This window comes from Melanostigma gelatinosum (assembly GCF_949748355.1).
Source record: "Melanostigma gelatinosum genome assembly, chromosome: 24".
Lineage (NCBI taxonomy): Eukaryota > Metazoa > Chordata > Actinopteri > Perciformes > Zoarcidae > Melanostigma > Melanostigma gelatinosum.
In genome coordinates, this window is record NC_136657.1 from 10,278,920 (window position 1) to 10,296,004 (window position 17,085).

Below are 17,085 nucleotides of genomic sequence, written 5' to 3' on the forward strand. Positions count from 1 at the left end.
ACACAGATTTTCTCTGGAGAAAAGCTCAGCTCATGAACACCCATGCTGGTATCAAACGGCCACCCCTTCTCCTCCTCCTCCTCCTCCTCCTCTTCCTCCTCCTCCTCCAGTGCAAGTCACTCATGATGATGATGGTGATGATGTGTTGCCGTGGCAACGGCTGGAGGTGGGCGGCTCCACGGGCGGTGGGCGGAAGCCAGCCGCTAAGCAGCGTGGGAGGGATCTGCCGAGCGCACCCATCACCCTCGTTTTTTGTTGTTGTTGAAGGGAGCAGGAAGCTGACTGCTTTTGAGAAGGTGTGGGTGTTGTTGGTGAATTATCGCCTCTCTCTCCTCCCTGCAGCTTCGTTAGGGATCTCGCCTTGTTTGTCTCCCTCTTTCCTTCCTTTTCCTTTGTTTTCTTGCATGCAGAGAAAATTTTTAAACTTTGTGCTGTTGGTTTGATCATCACACCTTTCTGTTTAGTGCACTAAATGTATCTCCAGACATGAACATGAGAGGTTAAGGGACAGAAAAGGCTCATTTAAACTGGAGGAATAAATAGTTTTTCAGGGTAAGGTGGATATGGAGATCACTGTTCATGCATCTGTGTCTCTTCTGAGACTATTGCAAAAAGTAAAAATCAATGTAATTCCACCAACATACAGATTTGATGTGATTCTTCCATTATAACACAGCATGCATACCATGTTGTGAATATTATTGGACATATTACACATGAAACAAATGGAACATATTCTAAGATGTTGAATACTTTGACTCGTCTCCGGTTCTAGTTCATCCTAAAGGTGGGAAACACATTTCTTTATGGTCCACACGCAACAACCAGGCTGATGATCGAGCTGTGAAGCTCATTCAGTGACTGCAGAAAAAAGAGGGATTTTTTTAACAACATAAATTGTGGATTCCTGTAAAATAACAAGAACACTTTGTTGGAGTTCCCCTTTATTCTTGACCTGATTACATGGAAATTTGAGCCGCAGAGTTTGAGTTCCTGTCGGTTTATTTCGCCAAACTTCATGAATGTTTCATGTTCCAAAGGAGGCATTATTAGTCAGCATGACTTTGTTTGTTTTATCCTTCTTGGAGCTCCAGGTGGGTGGAGTTTACCGAGATGTAGATAAAGGCAGATAAAAGTTGGGAGCCACAGAGAAGTAATGTGAAGCAATTTACAGAAGACTTTCCAGTGAGTAATATCTGTTGCAGGTCATTCATTTATAGGCGGCGTCAAACTCCACCCACCTAGGCTGCAAAAGAGGTCAAAACAAGCATTAAAATGCTGTTTGATTTCGGTCTTATACAGACGGATAACATCTGATTTATTAGTCTACATCAAAGGAATATGACCTGACAATATGAAAGGATAGTACAAGAAATGTGAAAATCTCGAAATATATCCGGAGAGAAAGACAAAGCTACATGCATGTAATAAAACAATATGTTATAACTGATCACTGCCAGTTATGTTAGGATATTTTTTATAATCTGTTATTGATTTGTCTGTTCCTGGTGCCGTTGGACTTATTTTAACTATTCTCCAACCAGCAGATGGTGCAATCACTGCATTATTAAGAACAGAGATCGCTGAGGACGCTACAGTCTGAATATGTGCAGTACCTGAATATCTCACATGGTGTCAGAATAAGACAAGATATTAAATATGGATCTGGCGTCTGTGCTGCTCAGTGGTGGTTTATAATCACTTCACTTTATTTTATTCTAACATCATAAGGACTGGCATGTTTTTTTTTTACCATAATAGCCCACAGATGTTGTGTATTTCTGGTGATAATTGTTATTTTTGACGTTTTTATTCCACTTCTTAATAGGATCTGTCCTAAACTGTGATGTTTCCGGTCTAAACTCTAATATAGGATTGCTTTGGTTCTAGAATGTCTTAAGTAAACTCTTATAAAGAGTAATTGTGCTTAAAAACATGATAAAAAGTATGTATATATTCATATTTGCTGTAAAATGGCCATTAGCTGTGGAATATGATGGAGATGATTGATCAAACAATCTAAACAGGAAGTGAGACTGTTGTGATGATTGACAGCGCTCTTGGCCAATCAGGTGCAGCTACGCGTTACCCATACTCCAATCAGAGCTGCGGTCACGTGAACGGTAGGTTGTCCTCCACTGAGGAGCGTTCGCTGTTGAGTCACCGAGAAAAAACCGTTACACGGCCGAGAAAAGCCGACACTCGTTTGAAACTAGATTTCTGCACTCGACTTTATAGATATATATAAATAGATATATTCTTCTCTTCGGGATTGCAATGTTACATTTTCGGTCTACGGTGGCGCTCAAGGAGTTATTTCAAACGCAGCTGAGACGTCCGTTGGCAGGTAGAGTCGGTGCACGCGCGACACCTGCGACCTCCGCCTGCTTCAGCACCGTTAGGTTTGATGGGAGATATGCTAATGACTTAGCATTAGCCCCGCAGCACCTCACCGAAAGACACGGCGTCAGGGGCTTCTGCTCCAAAGGTGACGGCCACAATGAACCCTCCAAGGACTCTGCGACAGAGAAGTGAGTACCGTTAACCGGCCTGGGCAGATGTTAGCCGCTAAGCTCCACGATTAGGCTGAAAAAAACGGAATTTACTTCAGCGTAAATCTCCGGGAACGTAAAGCGAGCCACGCAGAGGCATTTGTCTACCTAGTTCCATTATCGGACACGCCTGCTACTTCTTACTAGATTCCGTTATTCTTACATTATTCACAGCAATGTTTCAGTGTTATTGATTGCATATGAGAGCAGGGTATTTGATCCAACCTTTCTCCAGGAAAACGGTCAAATTGAAGCATGCGTGGTGCAGCCAGCTCGATGTCGTGACCTGCTTTCATCCGGCATGTTAAACTCACTGAGGCATTATCAACCTGCCACCAGCTTCTGCTGCTGCTGCCTTTTTAAAATGTCAATACATATGTGTCTCGGCTTAACAGAATGCAAGAAAAGTTAAGAAACTGTGCATTAACTTAATACATCATGTGATATATAATCAGCTGATATTCTGCCAACAGACCGGAGTGAATTGGACACTATTAGTAGGAGTCTACTGACAGAGGAGTGTGATGATGTGTTTGAGCAGATAAGACTGTAATTGAGTGACTGTTTGTTCAACAGGAGAAATTAGTGAGTGCTGATAGCGAAGGTGAGGAAGAAGAGTCCTTGTGGTGATCGATCGGTCGCAGGTTAAAAGCATTTAATGACTGAAAATAACATCACTAACACAGGTTGATGAGCCACTGACATGGGAATGCATCTGCAACAAGCAAATATGGTGTTTTTATGAATGATTGTGACTAAAACAAGCAGTCAATTCACTAAATGAGAGAGAATCTGCAATAACAAACTGATAACTTGATCCCATCCTTGTCACTGTAGACTCATATGATGCTTAAGTTCTTCTCCAGCATGTAGAGCAGAGTATTTATGAGATGTTGGTGTCTTTGCCCACAGCTTACTCTAGTTCTTCTTGCAGCTGTGCTTCTAGCTAATATCTTCCCTTCAGAGAGCTCACACGGTAATAACACGCCTCATTGCCCCAGCAGGCCGACGGCGTCCCGCTTGTTTCCATTCACACACAGTTTGCTTCATCTGTCGGCCATGTTTACGGTCGCTTTGCTCAGCTGACTGGTTGTCAACGACATCTTGTTTCCCCTGGAGGCTCAGTTCAGTTTCAGTGAAGCCTCGTCGTGTTAAATATCCACTCAGCAGATTGAATCATCTCCACAAAGAAGAGAACGCTGAATACAAATTAGATATTGATGATCGGTCTGTAATAATGATCTGATCTGGTAACACGAACAACCAGTGAACAAACTACCGCGACTACTATTTTACATTATATTATATACTTATTCACTTCTCTTTAACATGCAGAGCAGCTGTAGTCAGAGTATTTTTAAATAATCAAATAATAATGTTTGAGCTAAACTGCTTTTTACTTGTTGATAGTTTTGACATTTAATAGATCCAGATGATTTATGGCTGAATGATAAAAATAACTGTCAGATGAATGAATATAAAGTATAGATACAGGAGTAGGTAGTAGGGAGCAGGTAGTTTGAGGTCCCCGGGGCCCCGACAGCGTTCAGCCTGGTTAACGGCGTCCTGACGCTGTGCTCCGGCTAATAAGGGGTTAAAAAGTTAGTAATGCAGAGGAGCTTATCCCGCCCACGTCGTGTTTCCACGCTTTGTGCACCAAAGCCTGGATGGTGGCGCGCTGCCCGGCACTTTCTCGGGCCCTTCAGGAGCCGATGAGTCGCATGCACGGATTGATCCGTGCAGCGCCGCCTCTCAACGCTCGAAGTCGGCCTCCTCGCTCCTCGCTCATGTGTCCTGACATCTGGGAGGCAGTGAAGGCAGCGCCGTGGTGGACCGGGTCAAATAAGACGCAGCAGACCTCAATGTGAAGCGGAGCGTTTATTATATCTCTATCTACGTTATTAACTCTCACAAATCCCACAATCTCAGGCTGCAGGTATTTGTATTAGCTGCCATTTATTTTCTCTGTTAATCGTCTTCTAATGTCTTGATTTACAATCACAAGAAACAGAGTTTCAGTGAATCAACATGGACCTATCGGTCTGTTCATGGAGTACATGAGAAGCATGTTGTGTTGATGCTCTGCAGTGAACATGGAGCCTGATTATTGTCGATCACTAAATGAAACACGTTGTTCATGTAGAGACAGCTCGGCGCTAATGAGAGCAGCTGAGGTGGATTCATGAGCCGGTGCAGCCTGAACCAGATGTTCCAGTGGTGCAGCTCCCTCACTGCCTCAAGTTCACTCACAGACTCTCCTTGTTTCCAAATCAGGGGACAGGAAATGCATAATTTGCAAAGGATTGTGGGTGTTTTGGGAGTGGTGAGGACACGCATGCATCATAATAATGTGACGTTTTCTCTCATTAACTTGTGTTTTCTTGTTAATCTGACAGCAGCTACGCATTATGCCAGTATTCATACTTTTGTGTTTATTGAAGCAGTTTTCTTGTAATAATCTGATCATTTGTGCTCCATTTAGTTTATTGTTATTACATTGATGCTTCTTGTCACTGTTACTAATTCCGTATTATTCCCTCTGCACACTCTCTCCCTCTTGTTGATCTGCTTGCTTTGCATTTGTAAGTATCTTTCTATTTTTATTTTACGTTCAGTGTTTTATTTCAATGTTTTCCGGTAGAAGTAGAGCTTTGTCTGCCGAAAGCCGACAACTGCTTTCACTGTGACATGATCTCACTTCCTCCCGGCGGCTGTGCTTGAATCCCCCCCCCCCCGTCTACTCTACCCCACCTCCATTCCTCCCTCCTCCCTCCTCCCTCCTCCCCCCCTCACACACACTCTCTCTGATGTGTATTCCTTCCTCGCCAGCAGACATCAACCTGCAGTAATGAGGTCAGCAGTGAGAGAGTTGCAGGTTCCTAAAGGACGAAACAACGACGCTCTGTAGCGGTGATGCTGTGTTCACACTCGGGTTAGAAAGTCAGGAATATGAGGCTCCAAACACCACATTAGTAGCAGATAGCAGTGCAGTGCAGGACATTTACTGTCAGTACACGTTTCCCTCTGAGGGTTTCTGCTTCCTGACTCTGAGTGAAGCCGTCTCGTGTTCTCAATAAGGGTCCAAACTCAGCTTTAGCTTTCGAGGAGCCGCATGCCGACTAAAGCTTTACCTTCAGACATCCTCTCCTAGCGCACGGGCCAGCGGCCCATGATGCATTGCAGGACAGAGCACCCAGAGCTTTGCACAAATCCAATTTGGTGTTGGTATGAATCATAGCAGAGAGCCTGCTGTGAGCCTCCTGACGTGCTACTAACTTTCCTCCCAGAGACGCCTCGGTGTGGAAGCGCTGCTGAGAATACCAGCCAGATAATACTACTAGTACTGGTACTAGTACTGGTACCGGTACTAGTACTAGCTGATAAACACACCAGATGTTTAAAATCATTTGGCTCATGAGACCGTGCTCCTCTGGTCTTCTGCCTCCACGATTCTCCCAAAATAAAACACTGCAAATGATCAATTCCTTCCTGGCTGGTGTTCTGGCTGAATACAGGATCAACAGTAGACATTACAGTGGCCTTATGGCAGCAGATGAAGCCGTGGAACCGTCTTTTCCACAGGTTATAACTGAGCTAAGGTCAGTGTAAGGTCGTGTTTCCACTTACCGGTACTCCTCACTGCTTCTCCTTGCAGTCCAAAAGCTTCTCTTCCTCCTCCCTCTGCTGCAGCTCCCCTCCATGTTCCCACCACAGGACGTAGTTGTTCTCACTTCTCTGTGTTCTCTGTGTGTCTCTCCTGCAGGAGAAGGAAGGCGGGCATCCTGCCCAGCCTGGAGGACCTGCTCTTCTACACCATCGCGGAGGGCCAGGAGAAGATCCCTGCTCACAAGTTCACCACAGTGAGTGACGCATGTGGAGCAGGACAACTCCTCCTGTTCACCGTGTAGATGTATTGATCTGCTGTTAATCCTGATGCCCCCCCCCTCTCTGTGCAGGCTCTTAAAGCCACCGGGCTTCGCACCGGAGACCCCCGGCTGAAAGAGTGTATGGACATGCTGAAGATGACCGTGAAGACAACCTCCGACGGAGCGCTGGACCGACACCTCTTCAAAAAGTACCTTCATTAAAACCTGTTCATGTTTCTGCACAATATGAATACATTGCAGATGTTTAAAGGCTCACACATCAAACCTTATTGAATTGTGACTTCAACATATTTAGTCTGACTTTCAGCAACATCCTGCGAGCTCATTCATTATTCACCATCACTCCGTTTGCTCGTCAGCGGCTTCTTGTTGAGCTTCTTTAACAGCTGGATTCATTCAGGAGCTCGACTGCTTCAATGTCTGTCAAACTGAATCAGTTACGCTTTAATAAAACTCCAACATGAAAAGAACACATTTAGAATGATGCTCACAGGAACCATGTTCATCTGAACATCTGCTCCTTCTCTTCTTGTAAGATGGATGTGATTCTTATGGAGGTGTCGTGATCTTTACAGCGCGTTTAAAGGGCAACTTTACATTTCTACACTGAGACGAGCAGCTACATTATACAACGCTCACACACACACACACACACACACACACACACCCTGCAGCATATGAGAGCTCACCAGGGAGCTGAATCAGACCCCAGCGCCGCCGCCGCTGGCCGGCATCCATCACATGCGCTCCTCTTCGGAGCTTATTTATAGAGCCGGGCCTCACGGGGAAGCACGTGAGCGGGCGGGGGAGTGCAGCGCGTGTTGTCTCTGCAGGGATTAGACGGGTTTGATGCAGCGAGATAGCTGAGCCGCAAATCTGCTCCCAGAGAGGCACGGCCTCCACCACACGGCCTGTTCTGTGTTTGCTGTCTGAGCTCCTTAGGATTGGTGGAGTGAGGCTCGTACTGCACAGATATGTGAATGTTTTTATACTTTAGTCTCATGTCGGAGGGAGACCAGCAACATGTTAAATAAAGGCCCTGAACCAGAAGAGCAACACTTCTAATGACATGATATTTGAGTCTCACAAAGGCAGCTGGTGTGTGAAGAACTGGACCAGTTCAGCTCCAGTAGCACCATCTATGAAGCCACAGAACTCCCACAGACACTGAGAGATCTGTCACTGTCGTCCGGTCTCAGGTGTGTCCAGAGCAACATCGTTCTGCTCACGCAGGCCTTCAGGAAGAAGTTCGTCATCCCAGACTTCCAGTCCTTCTGCGGCCACATAGACGAGCTCTACGTCAACGCCAAGAAAATGTCTGGAGGGCAGGTGAGTGAGGGCTCGGACGCACATCGCCGCCACCAGTCGGGATCTGTGTGAAGCTGACTGACCCTGTGTGACGTAGGTGGCCGACTACATCCCCCAGCTGGCCCGCTTCAGCCCAGACCTGTGGGCCGTCTCGCTGTGCACCGTGGATGGACAGAGGTACACCTGCAGCACTTCATGTCATGTACAGAACACGGTCTGGAAATATCCGGAAACTTTTAGAAGCACACCTGTTCAAATAGCAAGATAATTGCAAACCAGAGGTGTAAATCTTCATGCGCGTCTCCTTCTCAGGCACACCATCGGCGACACCAAGGTTCCCTTCTGTCTGCAGTCCTGTGTGAAGCCGCTGAAATACGCCATCGCCGTCCACGACCACGGCACCGAGTACGTGCACCGCTTCATCGGCAAAGAGCCCAGCGGCCTGCGATTCAACAAGCTCTTCCTGAACGAGGAAGGTGAGGAAGCGGTCTCGGTGCTCGTACAGGATCCGCCTCCAGGCCTGGTGGACGTGCGCCTCTCGTCAAATGTTGATGAGCAGAATGAAACCGAGGGCTCAGTGTGTAACGGAGACTTTACAACCTGGAGAAAGAGCCGCTGCTGGCTCGTGTCTGTGAGAAGCAGCAGGAAGAGACGAGGACATCCAGTTTAGAGCATGCAGTCATTTCAAAAGGCTACGTCTCTAAGTGCTCTGTTTCCAGGTTCCCGCTCTTTGTTGTTGTGTAACAGCAGATTATATTCTGTTATTCTTATTGTCCTGTTGCATGAGAAGCTCTAAGCCCAGAGCGGAGGATCGCTGCCCTCTGGGTGAAGTTAACGACCTCATCATGTTGATCTTCTTCTTTATAAATGTGTTATTTCTCATGTTTCACATCTCAGTCAAAGGTAAAAGCATCTTAAACATTGATGCTCAGACTTGTCTCTGCTGGTGTGAAGCTTTATTTTGTCTCCTGCAGATAAACCTCACAACCCGATGGTCAACGCAGGAGCGATTGTCTGCACCTCCCTCATCAAGGTGAGCTGCACCTCCTCCTCAGTATGGAGGCGTGTATTCAGTTACAGAACACTGTCCGGGCTTTAAGAGACTTCTCATTCAGTCTCTCTTCAAAAGTGCTTTTATTTCTGAGTTTCTAACTTGTATGAAATAGATTTATGATGGTGTTTCCTCAGGATTAGCGCTCACGGGGAGATTACGGTTATAATCACGTCCGATATTCTGCTCGCACACTTACAGAGTGTTTAGATGGAGCAACAGCACCTCCTGCTGGTTGAACTGAAGACATTAAAGCTTTTACTGCTGTGATTCTCTTTGTGTTCCAGCAAGGAGCGAGCAACGCTGAGAAGTTTGATTATGTGAGTGTTCGTGTGATTTTGTGAAAGAGCTGAAACTGTTCCTTAAAAAACAACAACATGAACTGATGATCAAAGCTTCATAATCGCTGCTGCTCTGCAGGTCATGAACTTCATGAACAAACTGGCAGGAAACGAGTACGTGGGCTTCAGCAACGCCACGTGAGTGACTCATACACACCGGTGGGTTCATGAACACAGAGGTTCTGTACTGACCGTCCTCTCCGTGCGTCACAGCTTCCAGTCGGAGCGAGAGTCTGGAGACAGAAACTTTGCCATCGGCTACTACCTGAAGGAGAAGAAGGTGAGCTTCAGATGAAGGTGGTTCTCTTTGTCAGAGCGAGCAGTTTAAATGCTGACCATGTTGTTCCTTCAGTGTTTTCCAAAGGGGACGGACATGACCTCCATCCTGGACTTCTACTTCCAGGTACACGGAGATTAACATGTTCCCTGCAGACACCAGGAAGCTTTGACTGGTTTCACGATAAATAATCTCTGTTTGAACGTGCAACAAGAAGCTGATTCACTGTGATCCTCCTCAGCTGTGCTCCATCGAGGTGACCTGTGAGAGCGCCAGCGTCATGGCGGCGACTCTGGCCAACGGCGGCTTCTGTCCAATCACAGGAGAGCGCGTGCTGAGCCCCGAGTCGGTGCGAGACACTCTGAGTCTGATGCACTCCTGCGGCATGTACGACTTCTCCGGACAGTTCGCTTTCCACGTCAGTATCGCTCTCGTCAAACGTTCCCTCGGCTCCTTTTTGAATAAGAAGCCATCGACTCACCACATGCTGCTCCTCCTCCTCCTCCTCCTCCTCCTCCTCCTCCTCCTCCTTCTTGTGTTTCAGGTCGGTCTGCCGGCTAAATCTGGTGTCGCCGGTGGGATCCTGCTGGTTGTTCCGAACGTGATGGGCATCATGTGTTGGTCTCCTCCACTCGACAAGCTGGGCAACAGCGTGAGAGGCATCCAGTTCTGCACGGTAAGCTCCACCTCAACCTTCTCCTTCATCTGCTTTCCTCTTCAGCATGTTGTCCCTTGAAAGGTGATCCAAGTCAAAGCATCTCTCCGAGCTGAGACTGAATGTTTGGTGACGATGTTAAAACCACTTCCTTCATGTGTGTCTGGTTTCAGGACCTGGTTTCTCTCTGTAACTTCCACAACTATGACAACCTGAGACACTTTGCCAAGAAACTGGATCCTCGTAGGGAGGGAGGAGACCAGAGGGTGAGTCCCAGGAAGGAGCTCCTTCATCAGCTTCTCCCCATCCTCATCCTCCTTTATAATAAAACATCTTTCAGTCAGTGAGCTGCACGAGTCCACAGCGCCATCCGGTGGACAGTTACTGTAAACTCATCGATGAAAGATTTTAAATATCTGCAGGAAACAAAGAATGTCTTCTGATTCTTCTTCCTGTTTCCCTGTCGTCGTGTTTCAGGTGAAGTCGGTGATCAATCTTCTGTTTGCTGCTTACACCGGAGACGTCTCCGCCCTGAGGAGGTAAAGCCGCTCTCTTGTGTGCCGAATGTTCACGTTTGACATGGCGTCACAGACGGTTGCTTGAGTTTAACGTTGTGCGTCCAGGTTTGCGTTGTCCTCCATGGACATGGAGCAGAGGGACTACGACTCCAGGACGGCCCTGCATGTGGCAGCCGCTGAAGGTAAAACCCCGAGATCATCGACAACGTGTGGATCCTTCTGATCAGTGTGTGTGCAGCTGACTCACGTGTGTGTGTGTGTGTGTGTGTGTGTGTGTGTGTGTGTGTGTGTGTGTGTGTTTCAGGACACGGTGAGGTGGTTCGCTTCCTGCTGGAGGCCTGTAAAGTCAACCCCGTTCCCAAAGACAGGTATTACATTTGACTTCTTTTCTGACATTAACAGACTGAAATGTTTTATTCAAACAATCAAAACGCTACTTGACAAATGCATTCATCGCAAATAGTCTTCAGCGGCAGAATTCCGTGAGATTTGTCCTCTTCACTCTCTGCTGCTTCTTATTTGCTGTTGAAGCGGCTGAGTTTCATGGTTTCCCTCATTCATGAGCTCAGTCGCTTCACATCACAACATTTGTACGCTCTCCTCCGCCTCTCTCCTCCTCCTCTCTCCTCCGCCTCTCTCCTCCGCCTCTGTTGGCTGCAGGTGGGGCAACACGCCGATCGAGGAAGCGGTCCACTTCGGCCACCACGACGTGGTGACCATCCTCCGAGACTACCACACCCAGTACAGCCCTCAGGAACCCACCGACGACAAGAAGAGCGCCGAGAAGAACCTGGACGGGCTGCTCTGATGGAAAGAAACCGGACCGTTGTGAGTTGGGAGAAAACGTCTGAAATGTGGATCAGAGAGGAAACGACCTCGCATTAAAACAACCCAGAACAATCAAGTGTACATTACAACATCCTTCAGAAACAACTTCACATTCCCCTCACACACACAGGGCAGCCCCGCCCCTCCAGAGTAAAAGCTCCTCGTCATGCTGCTAGATGTGACATTAATGTTAGTGGGGAAACTGGTGTTGTTTACATTCTCCTTCTGTATTTCGCCCTCAGCTTTGTAACTTTGTAGGAAGTAACCAGCCGCCCCGTTGAATGCTGGGTAAATTCAGCGGCGGGTGGCAAGTCGACGGACTCCGTTATTTACTTTTTCAAATTGACGTTTTCATTCTGAAAGGCTGGAAACAGGAAGCAGCATGCGTCTCGTACCCTGGTTAGAAACCTTCGTCACTTCCTCATCACAACATGGTGGAATGTATCTTCCCCCAAATGTGTGTGTGTGTGTGTGTGTGTGATACATGTATAAGATAAAGTGTGTGTGTGTGTGTGTGTGTAAAGCTGTGGTGGAACGTGAGGTCGAGCTTTGATCACGAGGAGCGTGACGTAGATTTCACTGAAACTCTGGAAATATATATTTAAACTGTTAAATATTCAGCGCTTAAAGGTCAACACGAGATGAGATGTTTTTGTTTTGCGATCTAAAAGCTGTTCTAGTTTATTTGTCACCGTTATTGAATTGTTTATTTATTTTTTGTAACAAGCAAGTCGGCCAAAGTTTCTAGATATCACATACATGACACTGCCAGCGCTGACGGAAGCTTGAATTACTGTAACTTTATATTTTCACGCTTCCACTCAACAACAGAAACAAGATTTAGTTTCCTAATTATGTGAGAAATGGTCTTTAAACGCAGCTTTCTAACTGACTATTGCCACCAAATAAGAGCTGAAACATTTGTCTTTGTTGAGTCGCCGGTTCCTTTTATTTCCTGCTGTAAACACTAAAGTTATTATTCCTTTAGTGCAGATGTATCACATCATGTATCACATGAACGATGATGGTTTTATTGTTACACTTTCAGGTCTGAAACACAAAGAATGCAGACAGATTGTTTTTTATGTGCAGAAGAATCTGTCATACTTGAACGGTTGTGCAGATGTTTCGTTTTTTCCAGAGGTTTTGTGTGTTTGTAGCGTGTTGGAGGTTTGTATGTTGTTTCTGTAAAGACGAACTGAACCAGGCAATCAACATGTCTGCGATATTAACAATCCACACTCTAAAATGTAGTGCATTTTAAATCCTTAGGTTGGGATCAGATCATTCAGTTTGATTTCAATGATTTAAAAGTCTTTAAGTTTAAAAATAAATGGATGAGAAGAAGCACAAAACTACCTAAAAATTGCAATCTTTTGAGAAACAATTAGCAATATGGATATCATGATTGTTCAATGGAATTAGCAAAATGGACGTGAGCTGATCCCGACCTGCAGGCTGACGTATTCTGAATGTAACGTGTTTGTTTGTGTCGTTCTGTTTCTTCTTCATGTGTATTTATGCTGCCGACTGTCGCAGGCAGTCAAGATATTAATTCACAGATCAAACATTTAATTAAAGTTGTAAAACTCAAAAGGATCGTGTCTTTTTACTACAAGTGAATATTAATACATATAAAAAGCACCAGCATAGATGAAATATCTTTAAGCAAGTCAAGTGAACGGATATTTACATTATGTAGTGTTTTTATAGATTATAGTGATGATATGTAGATGTTAAAAACAGAATATATAAAGGAGGTAAGTGGATGTTTCAGTGTATGACTGTCAGCCTTTAGTTATCTTAAAGATATATATCTAAAGATTAAGAGTTATATTATGTCTGTTTTATTTTGTAATTGTATTGTATTTGTTTTCATACCAACTGTAAGGCGATAATAATCCCGGAAGAAGGATTAATATCAAGATTGATGAATGAAAAACATAATCTGTTATGAAAGGCGTCACAATCTCCTTTTTGAATTACGTAAGAGCAACGGGAATACCCGTCCACTAGGTGGCGGTAACATGCCTACAAGCTGGTTTTCCAGCTGCTAATTAACGCCAGAGAAGAAGAAGACCCTCCTCCTCCTCCTCCTGGGCGGGGCTTGTCCCATCTTTAATCCTTAATGTTCCTGTATAAATTAAATTTGCCAGGTTGAACTGGTGCCTTCAGGGGCCTCTCCTACATTCCCCTTCCCAAATTGAGAAGTCACAAATAGGACTGAAATCTGGTGCCTTTCAGAGTAAAATAACCATAAAACAGAGTTATGTGTTGCTGTGTATTTGCTTCGTGCTATAAATAAATATTGGACTGCTATTTGGATTCATAAAATGACTTGACAATAACACTGTAAATTGATATAACGAAAAAACAAAGTGTGCCTCAGGTGATCATCATTACTACATTTTATATTTTGTATTTAAGATAACATTTTCAGTCTCAAGTCTCTATTTTCAGCAAATGAAATATAGGTAAAAATAAAAAGACTCATGAATGTTAGTTTCATTTAATCAATTGTACAGAAATGTGAAAATAGTTACTATATTAAAGGAACACATTGGGACTAAGAACTGCCTCCAATGAAACATTATCGATTCCAATTCCCCTCAGATGACGCAGCTAAACTGTAGGAGTCGGAACATTTCGAGCCGTACCTGAATGCAGCAGCGCCCAACGGTCGATACCCCCCCCCCCCCCCCCCCCCCCAGAGGAAATTCAACCGCCGTTTTGGCTCCGCCTCCTCAAAAACGCATAACTGCAGCAGCTCCACTTCCGGTCTTCACAACTGCCTTCATCAACCGATTCTTCAACGTCGGAAAGAAGAGGAATTAAACAGCCAGAAAATGGTGAGTATTTAGTCGAAATTACATTTAAATAATATCCGTATGTGATTAAAAATGTGTCAAAGGGAGGTTTTGGCTTTTGTAAGATGAAAAATCGCAGTTTTTAACAAACAAAATCATTATTCATGCGACAAAACACCTAACATTTGTATACTAACAGTGAATAACGTCAGATATGCTATTATCGCCTCAAAAAGCTACGTACATCTGTCAAATTAACGTAAATGTGATTGTTCTTAGTTATAGTGTCGCGCGTGAGAGTTCTGTTATATGACATCACATAGCTAACTAACTGGCGCAGTTTCGATTAAAACGGACAAAGATATTGACGTTAAAACCGTTCAAATGTTCCATATGTACTCTCGTAATATATTTAAATTAAATGAAGCCGCATAATATAAACGGTTGTCTTTAAACCGTTAGTGTGATGGATTGTAACAATAACCGTTAGACTTCATGGCGGCTTTTTAATGCCCGCGAGTTTTCGAGCGTCAGTTAACGCCCTGTTCTGTTACCGCGACACAAAGGTAGTGCTTTGCGGCAGTGTGGGGGCAGGGAGGAGAGCTTCTTCTTCTATGGATTCTTTTTACACTCTCCCTGCTGGGTCTCAGTTAGGGAGGGGCAGGATTTAACCCGCTAAAGCTCTGCGGTAACGGGCCGTGTGCAGACATTATTCATCGAGCCCGCAGAACGTCTTCACGTGCGCCTCTGGTTGTAGAAACTTCCCCTAAAGCACCATTTATAAGTGGATGTTTGCACTGGGTTTTTAGAACGATAGTGACATTTAGAAGGTTTTGATTGTCCAGTATATCGGCCATTTTGTTTTTGTCCCCCCTCCCCTTATAGACTCCCATAAAGAAATGATGTCTAGACTATGTTCTTAAAAAAGAAATTATCATCATCTGACATTTAATAGACGAAACCAAGAGTGCACATCACAATGTTAGTGTGTTTGCCTCCTTGATGGCTGATCTTTGCTTCTTCTCTCTGCAGCGTGAGTGTATTTCGATGCATGTCGGCCAAGCCGGAACCCAGATGGGCAATGCATGCTGGGAGCTGTATTGTCTGGAGCACGGCATCCAGCCGGACGGACAGATGCCCAGTGACAAGCCCCGGGGAGGAGGAGACGACTCCTTCAACACCTTCTTCAGTGAGACTGGAGCCGGTAAACATGTTCCCAGAGCCGTGTTTGTGGACCTGGAGCCAACAGTCATAGGTAAGATAAGTGGTTATTATTATAGAGGCAATTAATACGACTACATCTTAATCCGTTTGTACCAAAGCTATATTCCTATAAACCGGTGTTCTCGTTGCTCCACAGATGAGGTCCGTACAGGAATCTATCGGCAGCTCTTCCATCCTGAGCAGCTGATCACCGGTAAGGAGGACGCCGCCAACAACTACGCCCGCGGTCACTACACAGTCGGAAAGGAGATCATCGACATGGTTCTCGACAGAACACGCAAACTGGTGAGCTCTAATAATTCATATGTGTTGTTGCTTGAGACCTCAATGATTATGACAGTAACGCGTATTCTTTCACTACTTTTTCAGGCTGACCAGTGCACAGGGCTCCAAGGGTTCCTCATCTTCCACTCCTTCGGAGGAGGAACCGGCTCTGGCTTCACCTCTCTGCTGATGGAGCGTCTCTCCGTCGACTACGGCAAAAAGTCCAAGCTTGAGTTTGCGGTCTACCCGGCCCCCCAGGTGTCCACAGCTGTGGTGGAGCCCTACAACTCCATCCTGACCACCCACACCACCCTGGAGCACTCCGACTGCGCCTTCATGGTGGACAACGAGGCCATCTACGACATCTGCCGCAGGAACCTGGACATCGAGCGCCCGTCCTACACCAACCTGAACAGGCTGATCGGACAGATCGTCTCCTCCATCACCGCCTCCCTGCGCTTCGACGGAGCCCTGAACGTGGACCTGACGGAGTTCCAGACCAACCTGGTGCCCTACCCTCGTATCCACTTCCCTCTGGCCACCTACGCCCCAGTGATCTCAGCAGAGAAGGCCTATCACGAGCAGCTCTCAGTGGCCGACATCACCAACGCCTGCTTCGAGCCAGCCAATCAGATGGTGAAGTGTGACCCTCGCCACGGTAAATACATGGCCTGCTGTCTTCTGTACCGCGGAGACGTGGTGCCCAAAGATGTGAACTCTGCCATCGCCACCATCAAGACCAAGCGCAGCATCCAGTTTGTGGACTGGTGCCCCACCGGCTTCAAGGTGGGCATCAACTACCAGCCACCCACCGTGGTTCCTGGAGGAGACCTGGCCAAGGTGCAGAGGGCCGTGTGCATGCTGAGCAACACCACCGCCATCGCCGAGGCCTGGGCTCGCCTGGACCACAAGTTCGACCTGATGTACGCCAAGAGGGCCTTCGTCCACTGGTACGTAGGAGAGGGGATGGAGGAGGGGGAGTTCTCAGAGGCCAGAGAGGACATGGCCGCCCTGGAGAAGGATTACGAGGAGGTGGGCACCGACAGCGTCGGGGAGGATGAGGAAGGAGAAGAGTACTAGGTCCTCATCTGTGGCTTGCTGTGGCTCCACTACAATCCCAGAAATAAGAGCCAAACTTTTAATTGCTAAGCAATATTGTTCTTGTTAAGTTGTTGACATTCCAGCGAGTTACGTTGTCATTCCTCCAAACAATAAACGACATGAAGCATTTCTTTGGTCCTGTGTTTACTTCAGAGTCTGAAATGTCTGAAACAGAAAAGTGTAAGAATGTTGACAGGGGTTGGAAGTCTCTTTTATAGATTCATATTTTAATAGCTGGTGGGTGATGTCATCCACTCCAGTAATAAACTTTC

At 46.0% G+C, this 17,085-nt stretch overlaps 2 protein-coding genes across 5 annotated transcripts; both read left to right on the forward strand.

Annotated features, from left to right (window-relative positions):
- The first annotated feature begins 2,173 nt into the window (after nt 1–2,173).
- On the forward strand, nt 2,174–12,980 carry glsa (glutaminase a). Of its 3 annotated transcripts, none has more exons than XM_079296522.1 (18): nt 2,174–2,531; nt 6,316–6,412; nt 6,509–6,627; nt 7,639–7,768; nt 7,845–7,924; nt 8,060–8,223; nt 8,722–8,780; nt 9,086–9,118; nt 9,219–9,277; nt 9,353–9,419; nt 9,492–9,542; nt 9,658–9,834; nt 9,961–10,092; nt 10,245–10,337; nt 10,549–10,610; nt 10,695–10,771; nt 10,894–10,957; nt 11,250–12,980. In XM_079296522.1, exons 1-18 carry the CDS (start codon nt 2,278–2,280, stop codon nt 11,395–11,397), a joined length of 1,866 nt encoding a protein of 621 aa, XP_079152648.1. In that variant the 5' UTR covers nt 2,174–2,277; the 3' UTR covers nt 11,398–12,980. The 3 variants fall into 3 exon arrangements, with proteins under 3 accessions (XP_079152648.1, XP_079152649.1, XP_079152650.1); XM_079296523.1 differs by having other exon boundaries at nt 6,322–6,412; XM_079296524.1 differs by lacking the exon at nt 2,174–2,531 and adding an exon at nt 4,948–5,134.
- Nucleotides 12,981–14,176: 1,196 nt separating this feature from the next.
- On the forward strand, nt 14,177–16,941 carry LOC306797282 (tubulin alpha chain-like). 2 transcript variants are annotated; one of them, XM_079296561.1, is made up of 4 exons: nt 14,177–14,266; nt 15,257–15,479; nt 15,585–15,733; nt 15,818–16,941. In XM_079296561.1, the coding sequence occupies exons 1-4, from the start codon at nt 14,264–14,266 to the stop codon at nt 16,790–16,792; spliced, it is 1,350 nt and encodes a 449-aa protein (XP_079152687.1). In that variant the 5' UTR covers nt 14,177–14,263; the 3' UTR covers nt 16,793–16,941. The 2 variants fall into 2 exon arrangements, with proteins under 2 accessions (XP_079152687.1, XP_079152686.1); XM_079296560.1 differs by having other exon boundaries at nt 15,585–16,941.
- The last annotated feature ends 144 nt before the right edge of the window (nt 16,942–17,085 follow it).